Below are 15,992 nucleotides of genomic sequence, written 5' to 3'. Positions count from 1 at the left end.
TTAATATACTACTGCGATCCCGCGAGTCGTCTTTGCCAACGTTGCCATTATGGTGTATCACGCAAACCCCAGAGTGGTCCAGTAAGGAACAGCAAAGCCGCATATTAATAGGCTTCCTCGCAGCAAAAGTGCCTTGGAGACCCTTCCCATTAGGCTGCTGCCACATCATTAACGCTTCTAGAATTATTACAATTGTGCGTCATAGAAGAGTAGAAGACCGAAAAAATGTCTGTACGATGTAGCCAAGATTTGAGCCACGTAGCTATTAAGGCCCTAATATTGATTCTGATTGCGGTATATGAATTCAGTCTAGAGAAAGAGGCGGCCAAATATCACAATTTGCCTTCGAACGCCAGCGTACCTGTCAGTTCACTGTAGCGATTTCTCAGTTAACATTTTTATTCAGTTCACTAGGTAGGTCAAACGAAAAGCATAGCTCTGGATGCTGTGTAGAGTTAAATGAAAATACGAAAGCTTACATTTTCTTAGAAGCGCAGGCGCAAGTAAGATTTTTTTTTATAGAATGGTTTCATAAGGGACTGGAGTGTCATGCCCCGCATTTAATTGTTGGAAAAGTTACATTTATTGTTACCTACTTTCATATCGTGAGAACACTGGAACACTGAGAAAAGTCGAATATTCGAGTTTTATTGTTAGGATTTGCAGCTGCTACATTGGTTCAGTAAACAAAAGTGCTGCGCTACGAACTCACAATCCCAACTCAACGCTGAAGTTGCCACTTCATGCTGAATGTATTAAAGTGCGGTTCTCGTCATTTGTCGCATTTCCTGACCTCAAAGGGTGGCGTGGAATACATTTTTCCACACCGCAGTCCATGCAGTAGTCCATGCAGTATGTAAGTTTCAAGGGTGAAATTTGACGCTTTGCAGAAAAGCTACAGAAGCTGCCTATAAAGAATATATATATATATATATATATATATATATATATATATATATATATATATATATATATATATATATATATATATATATAAGAAATGCTCGACGTGCCTCCAGTATGAACGTCTCTGATACACTTCGCTTCTCCTGCCATAATGATGCGATTTCTTGCAAGTTTCTTTATTGGTACTTGTTAACTCCCTCCCTATCGCGAGAAATGGGTGAATTAGAGTGAGTCAAAGAACGAATATTTTTACAGAAAGTGCCAAACACATTGTACAATGCCACGTATGAAATTATTCAGCAAAGTTGCTTGTAGAAAATTTTTCGGGCACTGATTAGTTAAATATGCAACATGAAATAGAATGCGAATGATACAAACACCACGAAATGGACGAAAGACGTAAAAGTGTTTCTCAGATCCAGTTTTCTTGCGTGATAGCTGAGCTCACAATGTTTAACTCATTACATTCGAAGATGTGGTCACATCTGCATCATGAAAGCAACCTGGTGAAATCTGGATATTGGTCTCTTTTGGAAACTGGGCAGAGGATAAAATGATTTACACATTCAAGTTTCACACTGCAGCCGTTGAAATATCATGCAGGTGAAAATGAACCAACATTTCCGGATATCATTTTAGAGAGCGCAGGCCAGATTAGATGACTCCGGCATTTAAACAAATGTTCAGCTGCGGGATTTCAATGATGCTCATGTAGATGATGATTTCAATCAACTTTAGCATCTCTAACGGAGTGACATCTTTCCATGACCCCTCATACCGAGCGTATGCCTGCTTGTTCAGAAACTTCATCCATTGCGCATATTGGAGTTTTTATGAAAAACAGCAAGAAGTCCAGAGCTCCAGCGAACCTCCGAGAGCCGCTCCGCAGTATTCAGCCGCTCCGATATGTGTCCCCAGCGGCCGTTATACGAGAAACACGACGCGAGCTGCATCATTGCCAGGCTATCATCTGAAATGAGGTCTCTTTCAGAATAGAATCTAAAAGGTCACGTCGTGTTCCGACCACTTCCATCGCGAAAAATGGCCTCTGGACCTTCCGATGGGCTCAGCGTCGACTCTCGCTTTTGAGGAGCTCGCGGCGTTGTGGTTCGCCGACCGACGCTGCTACAGCGAGTCATATTGTTATTATTCACAGCACCCGCTCCCTGTGAAAATTAAAAACGAAGCCCGCAATCGACAATTTAGATGTATGAAGACAAACTAGAGGGAATAAATTTTGAAAAAAAGCCGACTTAAGATTTTGCGGGTTATATGAAAACATCAGACGTATACGTCTGGACGCACTATGGCGCGGTGGCGAAAGAATTTACCTAATCTGTCATAACTACATGAACGTTCACAGAGATACGCTATTAGGGAGTGGAATCCTGCAAAGCTACCACCTGTCGAATTATTGTCTCTGGTGTTCCTAAAGCCTGTTGACAAAGCCGACGCGTTACGAAGAGAATAAGGAAGTTATCCAAGACAGAACCAGTTTCACTCAATGCAAAACAAGGTTCTCAAACACGTGACCTGCGGAGCATTGTGGCAGGGTCTGCTTCCTTTCGCAATAAAAGTACTAAAAGGCCACGTCTCGAGATGGATGAGCTCTTTTTGAAAGTGGAGAGAGGCACTGGTCTTGCAACACGCGGCAACTTCGGACGGACGTTTTGAACAACGACGCACCGAACAACCCGCCCTCCTTATGATTTTTAAGTCCACTAAAAGTAACAGTTTTGAAATTCTGGGCTATTTGCGTTCGAATCTAATGATTTTTGCAGCGAATTGCGATAGTCGCTTAACTTGAAAGATCGCCGAATTGCGTCACGATATCTAGCTTGCTTGAAGCCTGAGCGCACTGTTCTAAACAAACAGCAGCTCACTCGAGTATGAAATTAGTAAATAATAATCTGAGCCTTCAAAACCGGAACAGTTGGCAAAGCTCAAGTGTGTTGTGTTAATGTCTTTTTTTTCTAATGCTGTAACCCACATGCTCTAGTGCCTTCGGACGCTGCGGGGTAATGTCTGTATAAAGAATGCAGCTATTTAACTAAGTGGTAGCTGTTTCGCAGAGCGCGTTCAATAACCTCAGCTTAGAAGACAACCTTCACTGCTCCGGTGGTGGGAATGACAGAAGTTAAGTAAGGACACATTCAACTTGCGGAACTATCGGTGTCGGCGCTTTTCGTTTCCCCTTGAATCCTAACAACATGAAATTAGTAGGCACCTACTTCTGAAAAAGAGGGCCATGGCTTGAATTAAACGACTGCTCAGTAAAAGGCAGAATATCGCACTGCCAAGCATGTTACAGATAATTTTTTTTAATTGATATGTATGGATGCCAGAGTTATTGTGGTGTTGGCGGAGAATCATCAGTTCCGTGGATTGAGAGAAGAATAAATGAGTCGATGCTGGCGATCATAAACCCCGACTGCGCATTTTAAAGTCAAATTCTGAAGTTAAAGCTCAGCCACTTTGATCATCTCGTGCAAAGACAATTCACAGGAGTAAGCCCTCATGATGGGAAAGATTAAATCACACAGGAGAAGGGGTAGCAAAAAACAGGGTGATTAGGTGGCAATTTGAAGGAATTGCAACTAAATCTATAATATTCGAAAAGTAATGGGTGGCCGGACAGCTTGGCATGATAAGGTGTATAGCGTCATGAAGAGTCGGACACGACCGAACGGCTGAACTGTCTGACTGACTGACACTATTGTCACGTGGTGGTGACCAGGGTCGATGACACAAGTGGGGAGTCGGTGATTGCACTGAAGAAACTCTTTATTGTGCTGACTTGGGTCCGCAAACGAACTAAGCAACTCGGTGTCAATAGCAACAAAAGTGCTCGTCGATCGTCGAACAAAGAATGCCCGTCGCACTTCTCAACGCCTAATTTAAAGGCTGCTCAGAACAATCTAGATAACGTCGAAACTGCTACAAGCACAAGCTGGAACATTGTGGAAAGACACACGAGTGGTCGGAATCTTCGAGACAGATCTCCGTGCATCATGCGCTACAACGAAACTGACAAAGGTACATCTCGCGATATCGAGCATTAACAAACATAGAATACAGACCTGACACGTGATCCAGAATCAGAGTGATAAGGCCGGATGCCGGCGGCTGTTAAAAAACAACAAATACAGTTTTGAAGGTTTCGCGGCATTACTCCCCCCTTAAAAAAACATCGCCTCGATGTTCCAAAACAAAGCAACGTAAACATAAACACTGCAAAATTTAAACACCTCAGATTCCTTAACGCGCGTAATATGGCTTCAATCGTATATGTACAATTTCTGGGCGTGCGCGTCGCCGTTGTGATGCTGACGTTTCGTCGGGAATGACTTCATAGTCCAGTGGTCGGACGCGGCGAACGATTTTGTATGGCCCAAAGTATCGGCGCAATAACTATTCACTTAGTCCGCGACGGCGAACAGGTGTCCAAACCCACACTTGGTCTCCTGGATTGTACTCTGCGTGGCGTCGTCGTAAGTTGTATCGTCGGCTGTCGGTGCGCTGTTGGTCTTTAATACGCAGCCGTGCGAGTCGTCGGGCTTCCTCTGCACGCTGCAGGTAGGAGGCGACGTCAAGGTTGTCCTCATTGGTTACGGGCGGCAGCATTACGTCGAGCGTCGTCATGGGTTCCCTGCCGTACACAAGCTTGAACGGGGTCGCTATGGTCGTCTCCTGGACTGCCGTGTTATACGCGAAGATCACGTACGGGAAGATGGCATCCCAGGTCTTGTGCTCGGCGTCGACTTACATTGCAATCATATCGCAATAGTTTTGTTGAGACGCTCCGTAAGTCCATTTGTCTGGGAATGGTACGCAGTAGTTCGTCGATGACCTGTATTAGTGTATTCTAAGATGTCTTGCGGCAGGTCTGCCGTAAATGCCGTTCCCCTGTCCGTGATGAGGACTTCTGGGGCGCCGTGTATAAAGAGATTTTGTTCGCCAAAAACTTTGCGACTTCTGCCGCAGTACCATTGGGCAGTGCTTTTGCTTCGGCGTATCGGTTAAGGTAGTCAGTGGCCATGATGATGCACTTGTTACCCGCAGATGAAGATGGAAAGGGGCCGAAAAGATCAATCCCAATTTGTTGAAAAGGGCAGAGTTGGGGGCGGTATCAGGTTCAGTAGCCCAGCTGGCCTGATCGGCGGCGTCTTGCGTCGCTGGCACTCACGGCACGTTTTTACGTAATGGCCAACGTCGGCAGGCAGTCGCGGCCAGTAGTACTTCTGGATTCGGTGCAACATACGCGCAAATCTGAGGTGTCCTGCTTTTGGCTCGTCGTGCAACGCATGAAGAATTTCCTGTCAGGTTTTTAGGCACGACAAGAAGCTGCGCTGTCTTGTTGGGAACGAAGTTCTTTACGATGACGTCATTGCTTAAGGTGAACGTCGACAACTGACACCTAAACTCAACAGCAGGAGAAGCGGTCTTGCCTTCCAAGTAATCTGCCTTTCAGCTGAGGATCTGATCGCTGTTGTTGTGCAAAGCTGCTGGCGCTTACTGGTCCCAGAAAGGCATCGTCGCCCTCGTCCTTCGGAGGAAAGTCGACGGGAGCGCGGGATAAGCAGTCTGCGTCTAAATGCTTGCGGCCCGACTTGTAGACTACTGTAACGTCAAATTCGTGAAGTCTTATGCTCCATCGGGCAAGGCGGCCGGAGGAGTCTTTCAAATTAGCCAGCCAGCAGAGAGCGTGGAGGTCGCTTACCACCTTGAATGGTCGACCGTATTGGTATGAACGGAACTTAGAAATTTCCCAAATGATAGCGAGGCACTCCTCGGTCGTCGAGTAATTGACTTCGGCTTTAGTGAGGGACCTGTTAGTGTAGGCGATTACCTTCTCCAGTCCGGCACTCTTCTGGATGACAACGGCTCCTAGGCCCAAACTGCTTGCATCGGTGTGAATTTCGGTCTCGGCGTTTTTATCAAAGTGGCTAAGGACAGGAGATCATTGCAGGCGGCGCTTGAGTTCGTCGAAGGCTGCTCCTTGCAGCGCTTCCCATTTAAAAGGTACGTTAGCCTTTGTAAGCTGCGTCAACGGTTCGGCGATGCGTGAAACATTTCTGACAAATCGTCGATAACAAGCGCACAGCCCAAGGAACCTGCGCACAGCTTTCTTGTCAGCAGGCGGTGGAAATTGTGCGATTGGAGTTGTTTTCTCCGGCTCTGGGCGAACACCATCCTTGCTAACGATGTGACCTAGGAACCGCAGTTTTTCGTAGGCGAAGTGGCACTTCTCTGGTTTTAACGTTAGTCCCGATGATTTGATGGCTTCTAAAACTGTCTGCAGCCGTTTCAGGTGGTCTTCAAAGTTTGACGAGAAGACAACGACCTCATTCAAGTATACCAAACAAATTTACCACTTCAAGCCTCCCAGAAGTGTGTCCATTACTCTTTGAAACGTCGCTGATGCGGTGCAGAGGCGAAATGACATCACCTCGAGCTCGAAAAGGCCGTCTGGTGTGATGAATGCGGTCTTCTCGCGATCTCTTTCGTCGACCTCAATTTGTGAATATCCGCTCTTCCGGTTTATCGATGAGAAGTACTTTGCATTGCAGAGCCGGTCAAGTGTGTCGTCGATGCGGGGAAGTGGGTAGACATCCTTCTTAGTCATGCTATGCAAGCGGCGGTATACTATGCATTCTTAGCCAGTCTAACAAATTATAGTCGTTACAATTCGTCGTTAGGCACATGGTTCATTAAAGCAAATTAGTAGTCATTATTTGTAATTATTACCTCAAAGATTGTCTCTTGTGATCTTTATTAATCACTCTCACTAGCATTCATTTTTTCTTTAATCAGTCTTCGTATAGCGGACACACCATCCGGCGGTCACATCCAACGAAGCATGAGCCTAGAAAGAATTTCGCTTTAATAATTATGAGACAGTACCACGGTCGATTTCCGGCCACTGTTTAGTTAAGGGCTTGATGAGGATGATAAAGGCAGGGAATTTCTTTTCCTGTCAATTCTGGAAATTCAATAATAAACTACTGCAGGACGAACTGTATAATTGTGTAGATATAAAAAAATTGTGGAAGTAGACTCCCGATAAAACGTGCGTGTTTGGCAACAGTTCCAAGAGTGTAAAAAAACTTTAAAGAATAAAACAATAAATAAGGTTTGATGGAAAACAAAGAAACGTAGCTAAGGGAACTGCTCCTTAAGTTGCTTCAGTGGTAATCTCGAGCGCCTGTCGAATGAATGGCAGATGGGAAAACAAAAAAATAGAATAATGAAAAAACGAAATTGAGGATTGTTAGCGAAGGCAAGGGCAGAAGACACAACAAAAGCCGAGCCGCCATGAAAGCTAACATTAAGGTTGAAAAAAATGTACCGCTGAAAGAAAACATATCGACAAAACAGACGAAGGCGGGATCTTGCGAGCGAACGACCAAATCAGAGAAGCCTTCAACGAACATTATCCAGAGCTTTTTACGCCGAATACAGAAGGTGATATCACATTTAAATATAATTTTCTGGAGGCGATACCGCACCCGAGCAAAGAAGTAAAATAGCGATTAGAAAAGTGGATATGTAAGACAGAACTCAAGCCCACAATTGACAGTTGAAATCCCAGTAAATTACCGGGACCAGAAGGGTTTAGCACGGGATTTCACGCACACTTTAAGCCATAGATTGCACCTAACTTGAACGTGATCGTTAATGAAGCCTACAAGGTAAATGAACTTCCTCGGTCATATGGTCACCCCGCACGGCACAAACAGATCAAATACAAAAATTACGAATGTTTCTTGCATACAGACCCACACAGCATGCACACGTTAAATACGAAATGCTTATGATTGTTTTGGCACGAATGTTACAGACCATGATTAAAGATATAGTTGGTCCCCACCCGATGTGTGGTATAAAAACGAAAGTCGATTGTGTCACACATTAATAAGGCGCGAAGTGTTCTTACAGTGTTATGACGACTGGAATGGTCGAGTGGCCATGCTCAATTTCGACTTTGAGAAAACGTTGGATTGTGCTGCCCACGAAATTTCACCTTCCAGTTTAGATCGTTTGACTATAGTTTCAGTTATCCCAAAAGGGCTTGGCTTTGGCCCCTCGCAACTGCACAAGACAGATGAAAAACAACAGTCTGTTGGCCCCCATTTACGTCCATCGATCGTTCAAGCATCCCTCTTTTGGTCCGCATTTGCATTAATATTTGTCGCATGAAAATGATAAAAATGACACTCATAATGGGTTTAAGGCACAAGCAGCCGAGGTGAAGCGACTGGCGTACGCAGATGATGTTGCTCTTTTTACGATTGACCAGGAGATAATTCAGGCTGTCACTTGTGTACGTGACTTTTCGCGTTACCGGTAGTGGGGTGAACTGGTGGGTTAAGTGCCTTGGGCTCTGGCATCAATGGTGACGTGGGCGAAGAACATGAAAAGGTATTAGGCGTCGAGCTGGGTGGTTACCGCCAAATTTGGCGATACTAGAACGGGCAGATGAAAAAGCTTCGAGAGAGAACAGAGAGGTGTAAATATGCCAACATATCGCTGTTTTCATCTGCAAGCTTTGGCAACAATCGCAAGTACTGCATCGTTTGTTTCATCGAGTATAAGTATAAAAAAGTTCCACAGGATGTTTGTCATCTTAGGCTTCGAAATGGGAACGCTGCTGCGGGACGAACTTGATTGAAAGTGTCAAAGATAGGCGCTTTGGGGCTCAGAACCACCTTTTACGCCAGGTGGTAAAAGTATTTTCGTTTTGTTCGCGTGCATATATTATTGGATATACACGCGTGCACATACTATAATTTTCTGTATATATAGGTTGGTACAGCTCTGTGGTGAGGTCACATTTTAAAAATGCGTAAGAAGCTTAATTTAGTTCTAAATGCGAAGAGACAAATCCACAATATTTTTGATAAGCAGAGAAAGAGCATAAAGATCGTAAAAAAAAAAAAAAAGACTGATGACTTGAAACTATTCATACCTTTTTCTTGAGAGCTTCCTCCGTTTCAAATGTGAATACACGATTGCTGCTGACAAAAAGGCTGGCCTGGTGGGTTTGGTCAAAGCGGTAATTCCCAATGACATTTGAAGTGCAAAGCTGCAAGTAAAGAAACGAAAACACAATCATTTCACGTTATTAGCAACCCTATGCGCGAAGATGCGGGCATGCGGAAAGTTTCGTTCGAGGCTGTCACGTGCACAAAGCATAATGAAATGAAACGGGATGTCATCCTGCGGGAAACGTATACTGTTCTGCTAACAGCGGAAGACGAGCTCAATTAATCTAGGGAAAACTTTGACAAGGAAATGATAAACAGAAATATGACTATGACAGAGGAAATGTAAACATTTATTTCTCATTGTGCCAAGAAATAACTCCTACCTGAAAACACTTGTCGTTTATGACCCTAGCGTCGTCGAGTGCTATTGAGCCTATGCGGCCCATCCAACACATAATTTTAAAGGCGGCACTGAATCCCGCTTAGCGGTTACTTTCAAAGGTGGGCTGCAGTTGGTTTTTCTTGCCGTTCTTTCGTAGCAAAAGAGTGGCCAAGTTTCTTTCTGTCCATCCTCCTTTTTTTCCCTTGAGCGTAAATTTGTCATGCACTTGCAGGCAACAGGAAACGAGCGCCCTTGGAGGCACAATAAATAACCTAAAAGCACTGTAATCATCGTATTTTTATCGCAGATTGCCACCAGATTAGTGATAAAGTATGGAACAAATCAAAAGAAAGGCTGAATGCAAGAAGTACCATCCATATTGATAACCTTGTCGGAGGAAACAGTCACGCATGCCTCATAGATGGCACACTGTTTAACGACTCTTGCACTGCAATTGGAACCATTTCCATACCTCCCCGCTTGGGTGGTGCAGTGCTAAGGCGCTCGACTACTGTGTCCAAGGATGCAGAGTCGAATCCTGACCCCGGCGGCCGCTTTCCAGTGGAGGCGAAAAGCTAGTCGCCTGTGCGCTGTGTGATATCAGTGCACGTTCAAAACACCCTACATGTGGCCGAAATTTCCGGAGCCCTCCACTACGGCGTCTATCGTAGCCTGAGTCAGTTTGGGACGTTAAACTAAACCAAACAAATCAATCAAGTACCGCCTAATAACTTACTTCGCCAACCAACATCTACAACCCGCCATAAGTTTTACTTTTCAAAGCTTTAAATAAGTCGCCGTACAGATACAGATGGCTTGGAAGTCACGTTGGTTAACCATCTGTTTAACATTTTTTTCACCTCTGTTAGCACACCTATACAATTTTGCCCTTTAGACAGTTGTTTTCTTAACGAAAACGGAGTTATCGCGGGTTTCACTAACACGCAGGGAACGGGATAAAAGAAAAAATGACTCCCGTCTAACATCTATTTGGGTAGTATTTTCTAAACGCCTAGGAAAATTACTAACAACCAACATAATTTTTCCAAAACGAGTTAATAACTGAACAGCAGTACGGCTTCAGAAAAATATGGTCTACTTAGGGAAATTTGCAGACCCAAACGGAAATTGTTTTAGTGGCTTAAGTAAGGAAACTACTGAAATCTAGGCAGACTCCCGAAGTTATCAATGAATTTGATTGCGTTTTTGCCGACCTCATAATAGATAAGCAAAGCCAACATGGATTCCTTTCACTTTCACTTTCACAACCTGTACAATACTATTTTGCTCGCGCTCACGTTGTTCAGAATATTGCAAAACATATCCTACAGAAGTTTGTGAAAATCTGGGGTTACGACAAGGTGGTACTCTGGGTGTGCTCCTTTTTTATCTTTTACGTTAACGATATAGTGCTGATTCATAAATCTTCCAAGTTTGTTACCTATGCTGATAAATGTAATATATTAAGCCGAAAGCCTTTTTAAACTCACGCAATGAAATCCAGTGCACGAGAGGGGTACTCGAGATCTGTGCGTGGATCTGTGCACGGTATCTGTGCGCTGATGGGTCACTTGCTAATAGCGGATATATGAGGAGGAAAACTGGCAATACAAACGATTGATGGTGATTGGCAAAGAATAAAAGTTGTGCGATAGATATCGATACAGTTCATGAGTAATGATAACGATTAATAAATTATAATAAAATGACTAAATATCCCTACGGAACGACCAATCACTCAAACGGTGACTCAATCTCCACAACTGACAGGTAATGAAAAAATATTGCCACGAATCATTGAAAACCTCCCCGTGAATCTTGAGCGCGGATCAATTCTGCATTCTATGTTTGTTCATGCTCGTAGTCATGAGACGCGGCTTTACCATTCCCTTTGTTGTGGCAAAAGATTCGAGGTGTATCCGGAAGGATTCCAGCCACGCGCATGTATTTCTACAATGGCCTAGGTTATACTAGTGACTATTCACGGTTTTATCTAGATCTTTGTTGGCCCCGTTTAGATTGAGCGCTGACGAGTGAAAGGGGCATCCTTTCTTTGACAACCGAGCACGATGTTGCTATCACCGTCGCCGGTTGCTTAGTTCTTTTGCGGGTGCAAGTAAGCTCAATAAAGAGTTTATTCAAGGGAAGTTCAGGCCTCCTCATTTGTTACTAACGGCGTTGTCACCACCACTACGTGATAATATTGTTACGTGGCGCCAAGCGATGACAACAGGAGAACAGAGAGAAGACGCTCGATGGTCGTGAGATGACATTTATTGAATCTGTGTGCGGGCAAAGCGCGCGCGCTCCTGCCCGCGCCACTGCTCTCTTCTTCCTCCTTCGTCCGTAACATGACCCGGGGCCAGCGAGCGATCGTCCCGATCGTAGACGAGGAAGTTTACCGGTGATGATCCCATGGCATGATGGGCGTGTCTGGATGCTTGAAGAAGAGGAAGAATAAGAATAGAACGGCTTGCCTGTACGATGTCTGATGCGTGAGTGATCTGCCTCGATTGAAGCTGTCAACCATCTGTCACCAGAGTCCATGTGATCGATGGCTCGAGGTCACGTCGGGCAGCTTGGGCGGGGGTTGCGTGTTCGTGTCCATCGGTTCCTTCGGGTCATTCGGGTCTTTCGGAGCCTTCGTCTGGGTTCTGATTGGTTTGTCTGTTTTCCTTGTCTTCAGGTCCCGGCTGGGGGCTGGGCGGTGGTAGTCGGTCAGGTATGGGCTTGAAGGGCTGGGGCGAAGCTGCTTGGCGATGCGCCCTCGGTCGATGGTCCCGGCTTACAGATGGCGTCGATGCTCCAAGGCGAGGATGGGGATGACGTATATCGCACCTCCAACCAAATGTTACGTGGTGGCAAGCGACGACAAGAGGAGAACAGAGGGCAGAGAGAAGATGTTCGATGGTCGTGAGATGACGTTTAATGAATCTGTGTGCGGGCTTAGCGCGCGCGCTCCAGCCCGCGCCACTGCCCTCTTCTTCCTCCTTCGTCCGTAACAATATGCTTAGCTATGAGTTGTAATCAATAGGCGTGACTCACCATGACTTGAAATAAACTTCTTCGCTATGCTTGTTAATGACTGGGCGCAACTAGCTTAACTACGGAATAACCAATATGCCAAACGACGACTTGTAATGGCAGCAACTAACTGGAAATAAGCAAATGATGAGACAAATAACAAGAGAGGAAAGGCAGCCTTTCGCAATTCTCCTCTTGAGAGATATTTTAGAGGCGTAGTGTTTTTGCCTTAAGTGATCAGCGAAGTAATTTACAATTGCAAGCTCAATTTGCTTTATGTACTAGAATGACTCCAGAACAGCAACGTCCTATTAAATTAGCTGAAAACGAATTGCGTCCTTCTTCGTGTGCCAGGTAAATCAGATGAAGTCCCTGACAGCCTTTTAGTTGGTCCATATGTTAATAACGATGTGACATTTAGTGAAAACGGCAGCCCTTTTTTTCCAGCAACTGCTCTGGCACGCACATGTTTACCACATTTGCTGCAAAGTGTGGAAATGTGTCCTAAATATATATCGCCATTCTTTTAGGAGAAAGAAAAAAGCTCATGTATAACGACTCGCAAAGGTCTAGAAGAGTATATTCAAACCGGTTATAAAAACTGGTCAAGAGAAAGGCGTGCCCATCGAGTGAAGCCTCCGCGAAGCCATATCAAGGGGGGGGGGGGGGGGAAGCAGAAAAGCGAGCCAGTTGCCTCAGAGCGCGCCCGCTGAGCGCACGGATAAGTGGAGATTGTTCAAGTGCGGGGCATGTAACACGGTAAAGACAAACATTTTTGGGTCCTGCATGGCTGACGGTAGTACGAATCGTAAACAAACTACACTAGGAGTCACATTTCATAAATTGCGCTCGTTATAGCTCGTTCGGAACGGACCGTACTCCTTGTACACTTTGGAATATAGCGGCTGTTTCTTTTCTGATAGGTATCCAAAGCATCCTGAGGCACGATCACTGGGAACGGGATGCTTGCCGCGAGGACTGGCAAGCAAATGACGGAGCCCTTTTGTGTTCGGTTCATTTTACTCCATATTTCTTTGCATGAACTGTACAAATGGCACGGTTGCGCTTACGCTCTCTGCCGGCTCTGTTATTCTCGGGGCGGCTACAGGCGCGGTAATCAGTATATGGGCTCAGCACAGTTTCTTCTTTGTATTTAAGTATAGATGGCCGATGGATCTGCGTGCGATTATTACGGGAAGCGTGTACAGATCGCTAGGTCTGAAAGCCGGCGTCGTACCCCGAAATTAAGAAAAACATGCGGAAAAATTATGGAGCCCTTGTGTTGTACCTGAGGCAGTGGCGTCATATGTCGTGCACATGAATAACGTGTTAAGTCGGATAAAGTGCAGATTAAGTTGGATTGTGGTCGATTAAGAAAGATTAGGTGGATGAAGTTATATTATGTTTTATTAAGTTATGATAATGATGAGTTAGTGGGTAAGGGATGATTATGGCGTTTTACGGTTTATTAAGCTCGATAATATTAGATTAGCGTTTTCTAAGCTAGAATATCACAGTTTGCGTGGGATTATGTTTGATTACTCTGGATTCGCTTGGGTTATAGCGGATCACATTTGAATGAGTGTGATTGCGTTCAATTAAGGGTGATCGCATAGAATGTTGATTAGGTTGGATTAAAGGCGACTTATTGGGTTATGCCAGATTACGTTAGAATAATGAATTACTTGCGCATTCATAGCTGCTGCCTTCTACCTAAAAGTGCTCATTTAAGTAAGTGGTATTTGAGCGAAAAGAGAAGAGGCCGCATCGGTTGCAAGCACAATTTTAAATCATTCAGACAATTTATTTGAAAAGAAAACACCCAGTGCAGAAGTGCTAAGCCTGTGGCCAGGGAAATATGTTTTCACAGTTGAATCAGCATCTCAGACTACGGATCCTAGGCAAACATGTCTTCAAGGTTCACAAAGGTGTGGTCGCTCTGAGTAAATTTAGGATTCATTACACAAATAGTATGGAATATGTTTATTAAAAATGACGAACTGAGATCAGTCTTTTCAAAGGTTACCTTATTTAGGAACCAATGAAATTTCAGTATGCAGCATCAGGTGTATGGCATTAACTGCGACTAGTGCCACTGATTATAGTAAAAAGAAGAATGCATGTAACGATGATGCCGCACTTCGGTTGGCGGCTCCGTCCAAATCATGGGAGTATTGATGAATAACGTAATCCGAAACGATCATACCTTGTTTACACTTAAGCAGAGTAGCACATCTTGAATTGTAATAATATATTTACTTTGCTATTTGCAAGTTTTACATCTACTTACTATTTCATTTCTAAGTATCTTTCATCCGGTGAATTCAATGTTTGTCAAAATATAAACGCTTTGAGGCTCGTATTCATGTTGCTGACAATGTTCTGTACCTGGATAACCCACTAGAAATAATGTTCAAAGGTGTAATCCTTTGTTGTTTTTCTTTGTTGGCTGGGCACAAATGCTAGGTCACAGGACGTGATAGCACGTGCTGCTTTCAAGCTTAATTTGCCTTTATTAGTGTGATGATCAGGTTTATTATATATAGCAGTGTGGGTTTCTGTTTGTGATGTTACGCAGGCTGTGCTCCTCCTCTTGATTTTTTTCTCAGAAAACGGAATTCTTTTATCATTCTTATTTTTCATGCATTGAATTACTTTTATTTTGACAACTTATATGACTGTTCGCTTCTGTGTATCACTAAGGGGCATAAAAGAATTTGAAGAAATGCTAATTGCTGCGCATATTGTTTTCTACTTTATGCCGGAACTGAGTGTATTTTAAGCTTAGAGGGAGCTTTAACTCCAGGTCATGTACCCGATTCCAATCGATGAAGCTGACTACTGGTGATGCTAAAATGGAGAGAAATTGACCGTCTAACTCGGATGAACGGAATTATACGAACCTTAGTCATGATCTGCTTAGCTTTTGCGTTGTTTAGCGTTTCATTTTGGATTCTATTCGTCGAGACAATCTCAAGGATATATAATCTGAAGTTTTAGCAAAAAGGTCAACTTTAATCATGATTTCAAATCATCGCAATTTACTTTAGTGCAGTGCTATTGCATGAATTTAGTATAGTGGTACTACAGTACTCGATACGGTACTACGCTACTGCGCATGTATGGCGCGGCAATCGCAACGGCGGCGGCAATCGCAACGGCGGCGGCATCTCTGAGCCACCCGCGTAGCGGAGTCGGGAATGGGGGGTGGAGGGGGGAGAGGTGATGGAAGGTGGCTGCTCTTGGCCCTACGGGCCTTGGACTTTCCTGGAACTGGTAGTCACCGCCGCTTGCGGCGGGTGCTAGCCAGCCACAGAATTTTTATCGGCTGTAACCGGCGGACGACGGATGTTGCGGGGCCCGTCTTTCTCTCACTGTTCATTTTCTTTCTTCTCTACTTTCTCTCGTCCGTCAGTTGTTGTTGTGGCTGTAGGAAGAAGGAAACGAAAGTGCACGGGCCTGCTACTTGCTCTGTAGTTGAGTCACTTCCGCTGCCTCATGCGGACAGAAGGGAAAAATTAGAGAAGAAAGAAAAAATTGGCTGAAGGCTTAGCTTGGTTAAGCCTGGTGATTGCGAAAGCAATACCGTAGCTACGCTTAGTTCAGCTGGTAGTGTTGCTGGTGGTGGTGCTTGTGAGTGGACTTGTGGTTATGCAGTGATAATACCTGGTTATTCTGTGTACAACTAGTAG

General features: G+C 44.5%; 1 protein-coding gene across 1 annotated transcript in view; it reads right to left on the bottom strand.

The window, feature by feature from the left end:
* Nucleotides 1-15,992, bottom strand: part of LOC146192191 (uncharacterized) — a 38,124-nt gene that overhangs the window by 2,851 nt on the left and 19,281 nt on the right. The window contains exon 3 of the mRNA XM_084600421.1: nucleotides 8,876-8,992. Within this exon, the coding sequence (XP_084456547.1) occupies nucleotides 8,876-8,992 (117 nt within the window). The remainder of the gene's footprint in view (nucleotides 1-8,875; nucleotides 8,993-15,992) is intronic.

This window comes from Amblyomma maculatum, chromosome 4 (genome assembly GCF_055883805.1).
Source record: "Amblyomma maculatum isolate TAMU_Amacu chromosome 4, ASM5588380v1, whole genome shotgun sequence".
Classification (NCBI taxonomy): Eukaryota; Metazoa; Arthropoda; class Arachnida; order Ixodida; family Ixodidae; genus Amblyomma; species Amblyomma maculatum.
This window is presented reverse-complemented; position numbering and strand designations above follow the sequence as displayed.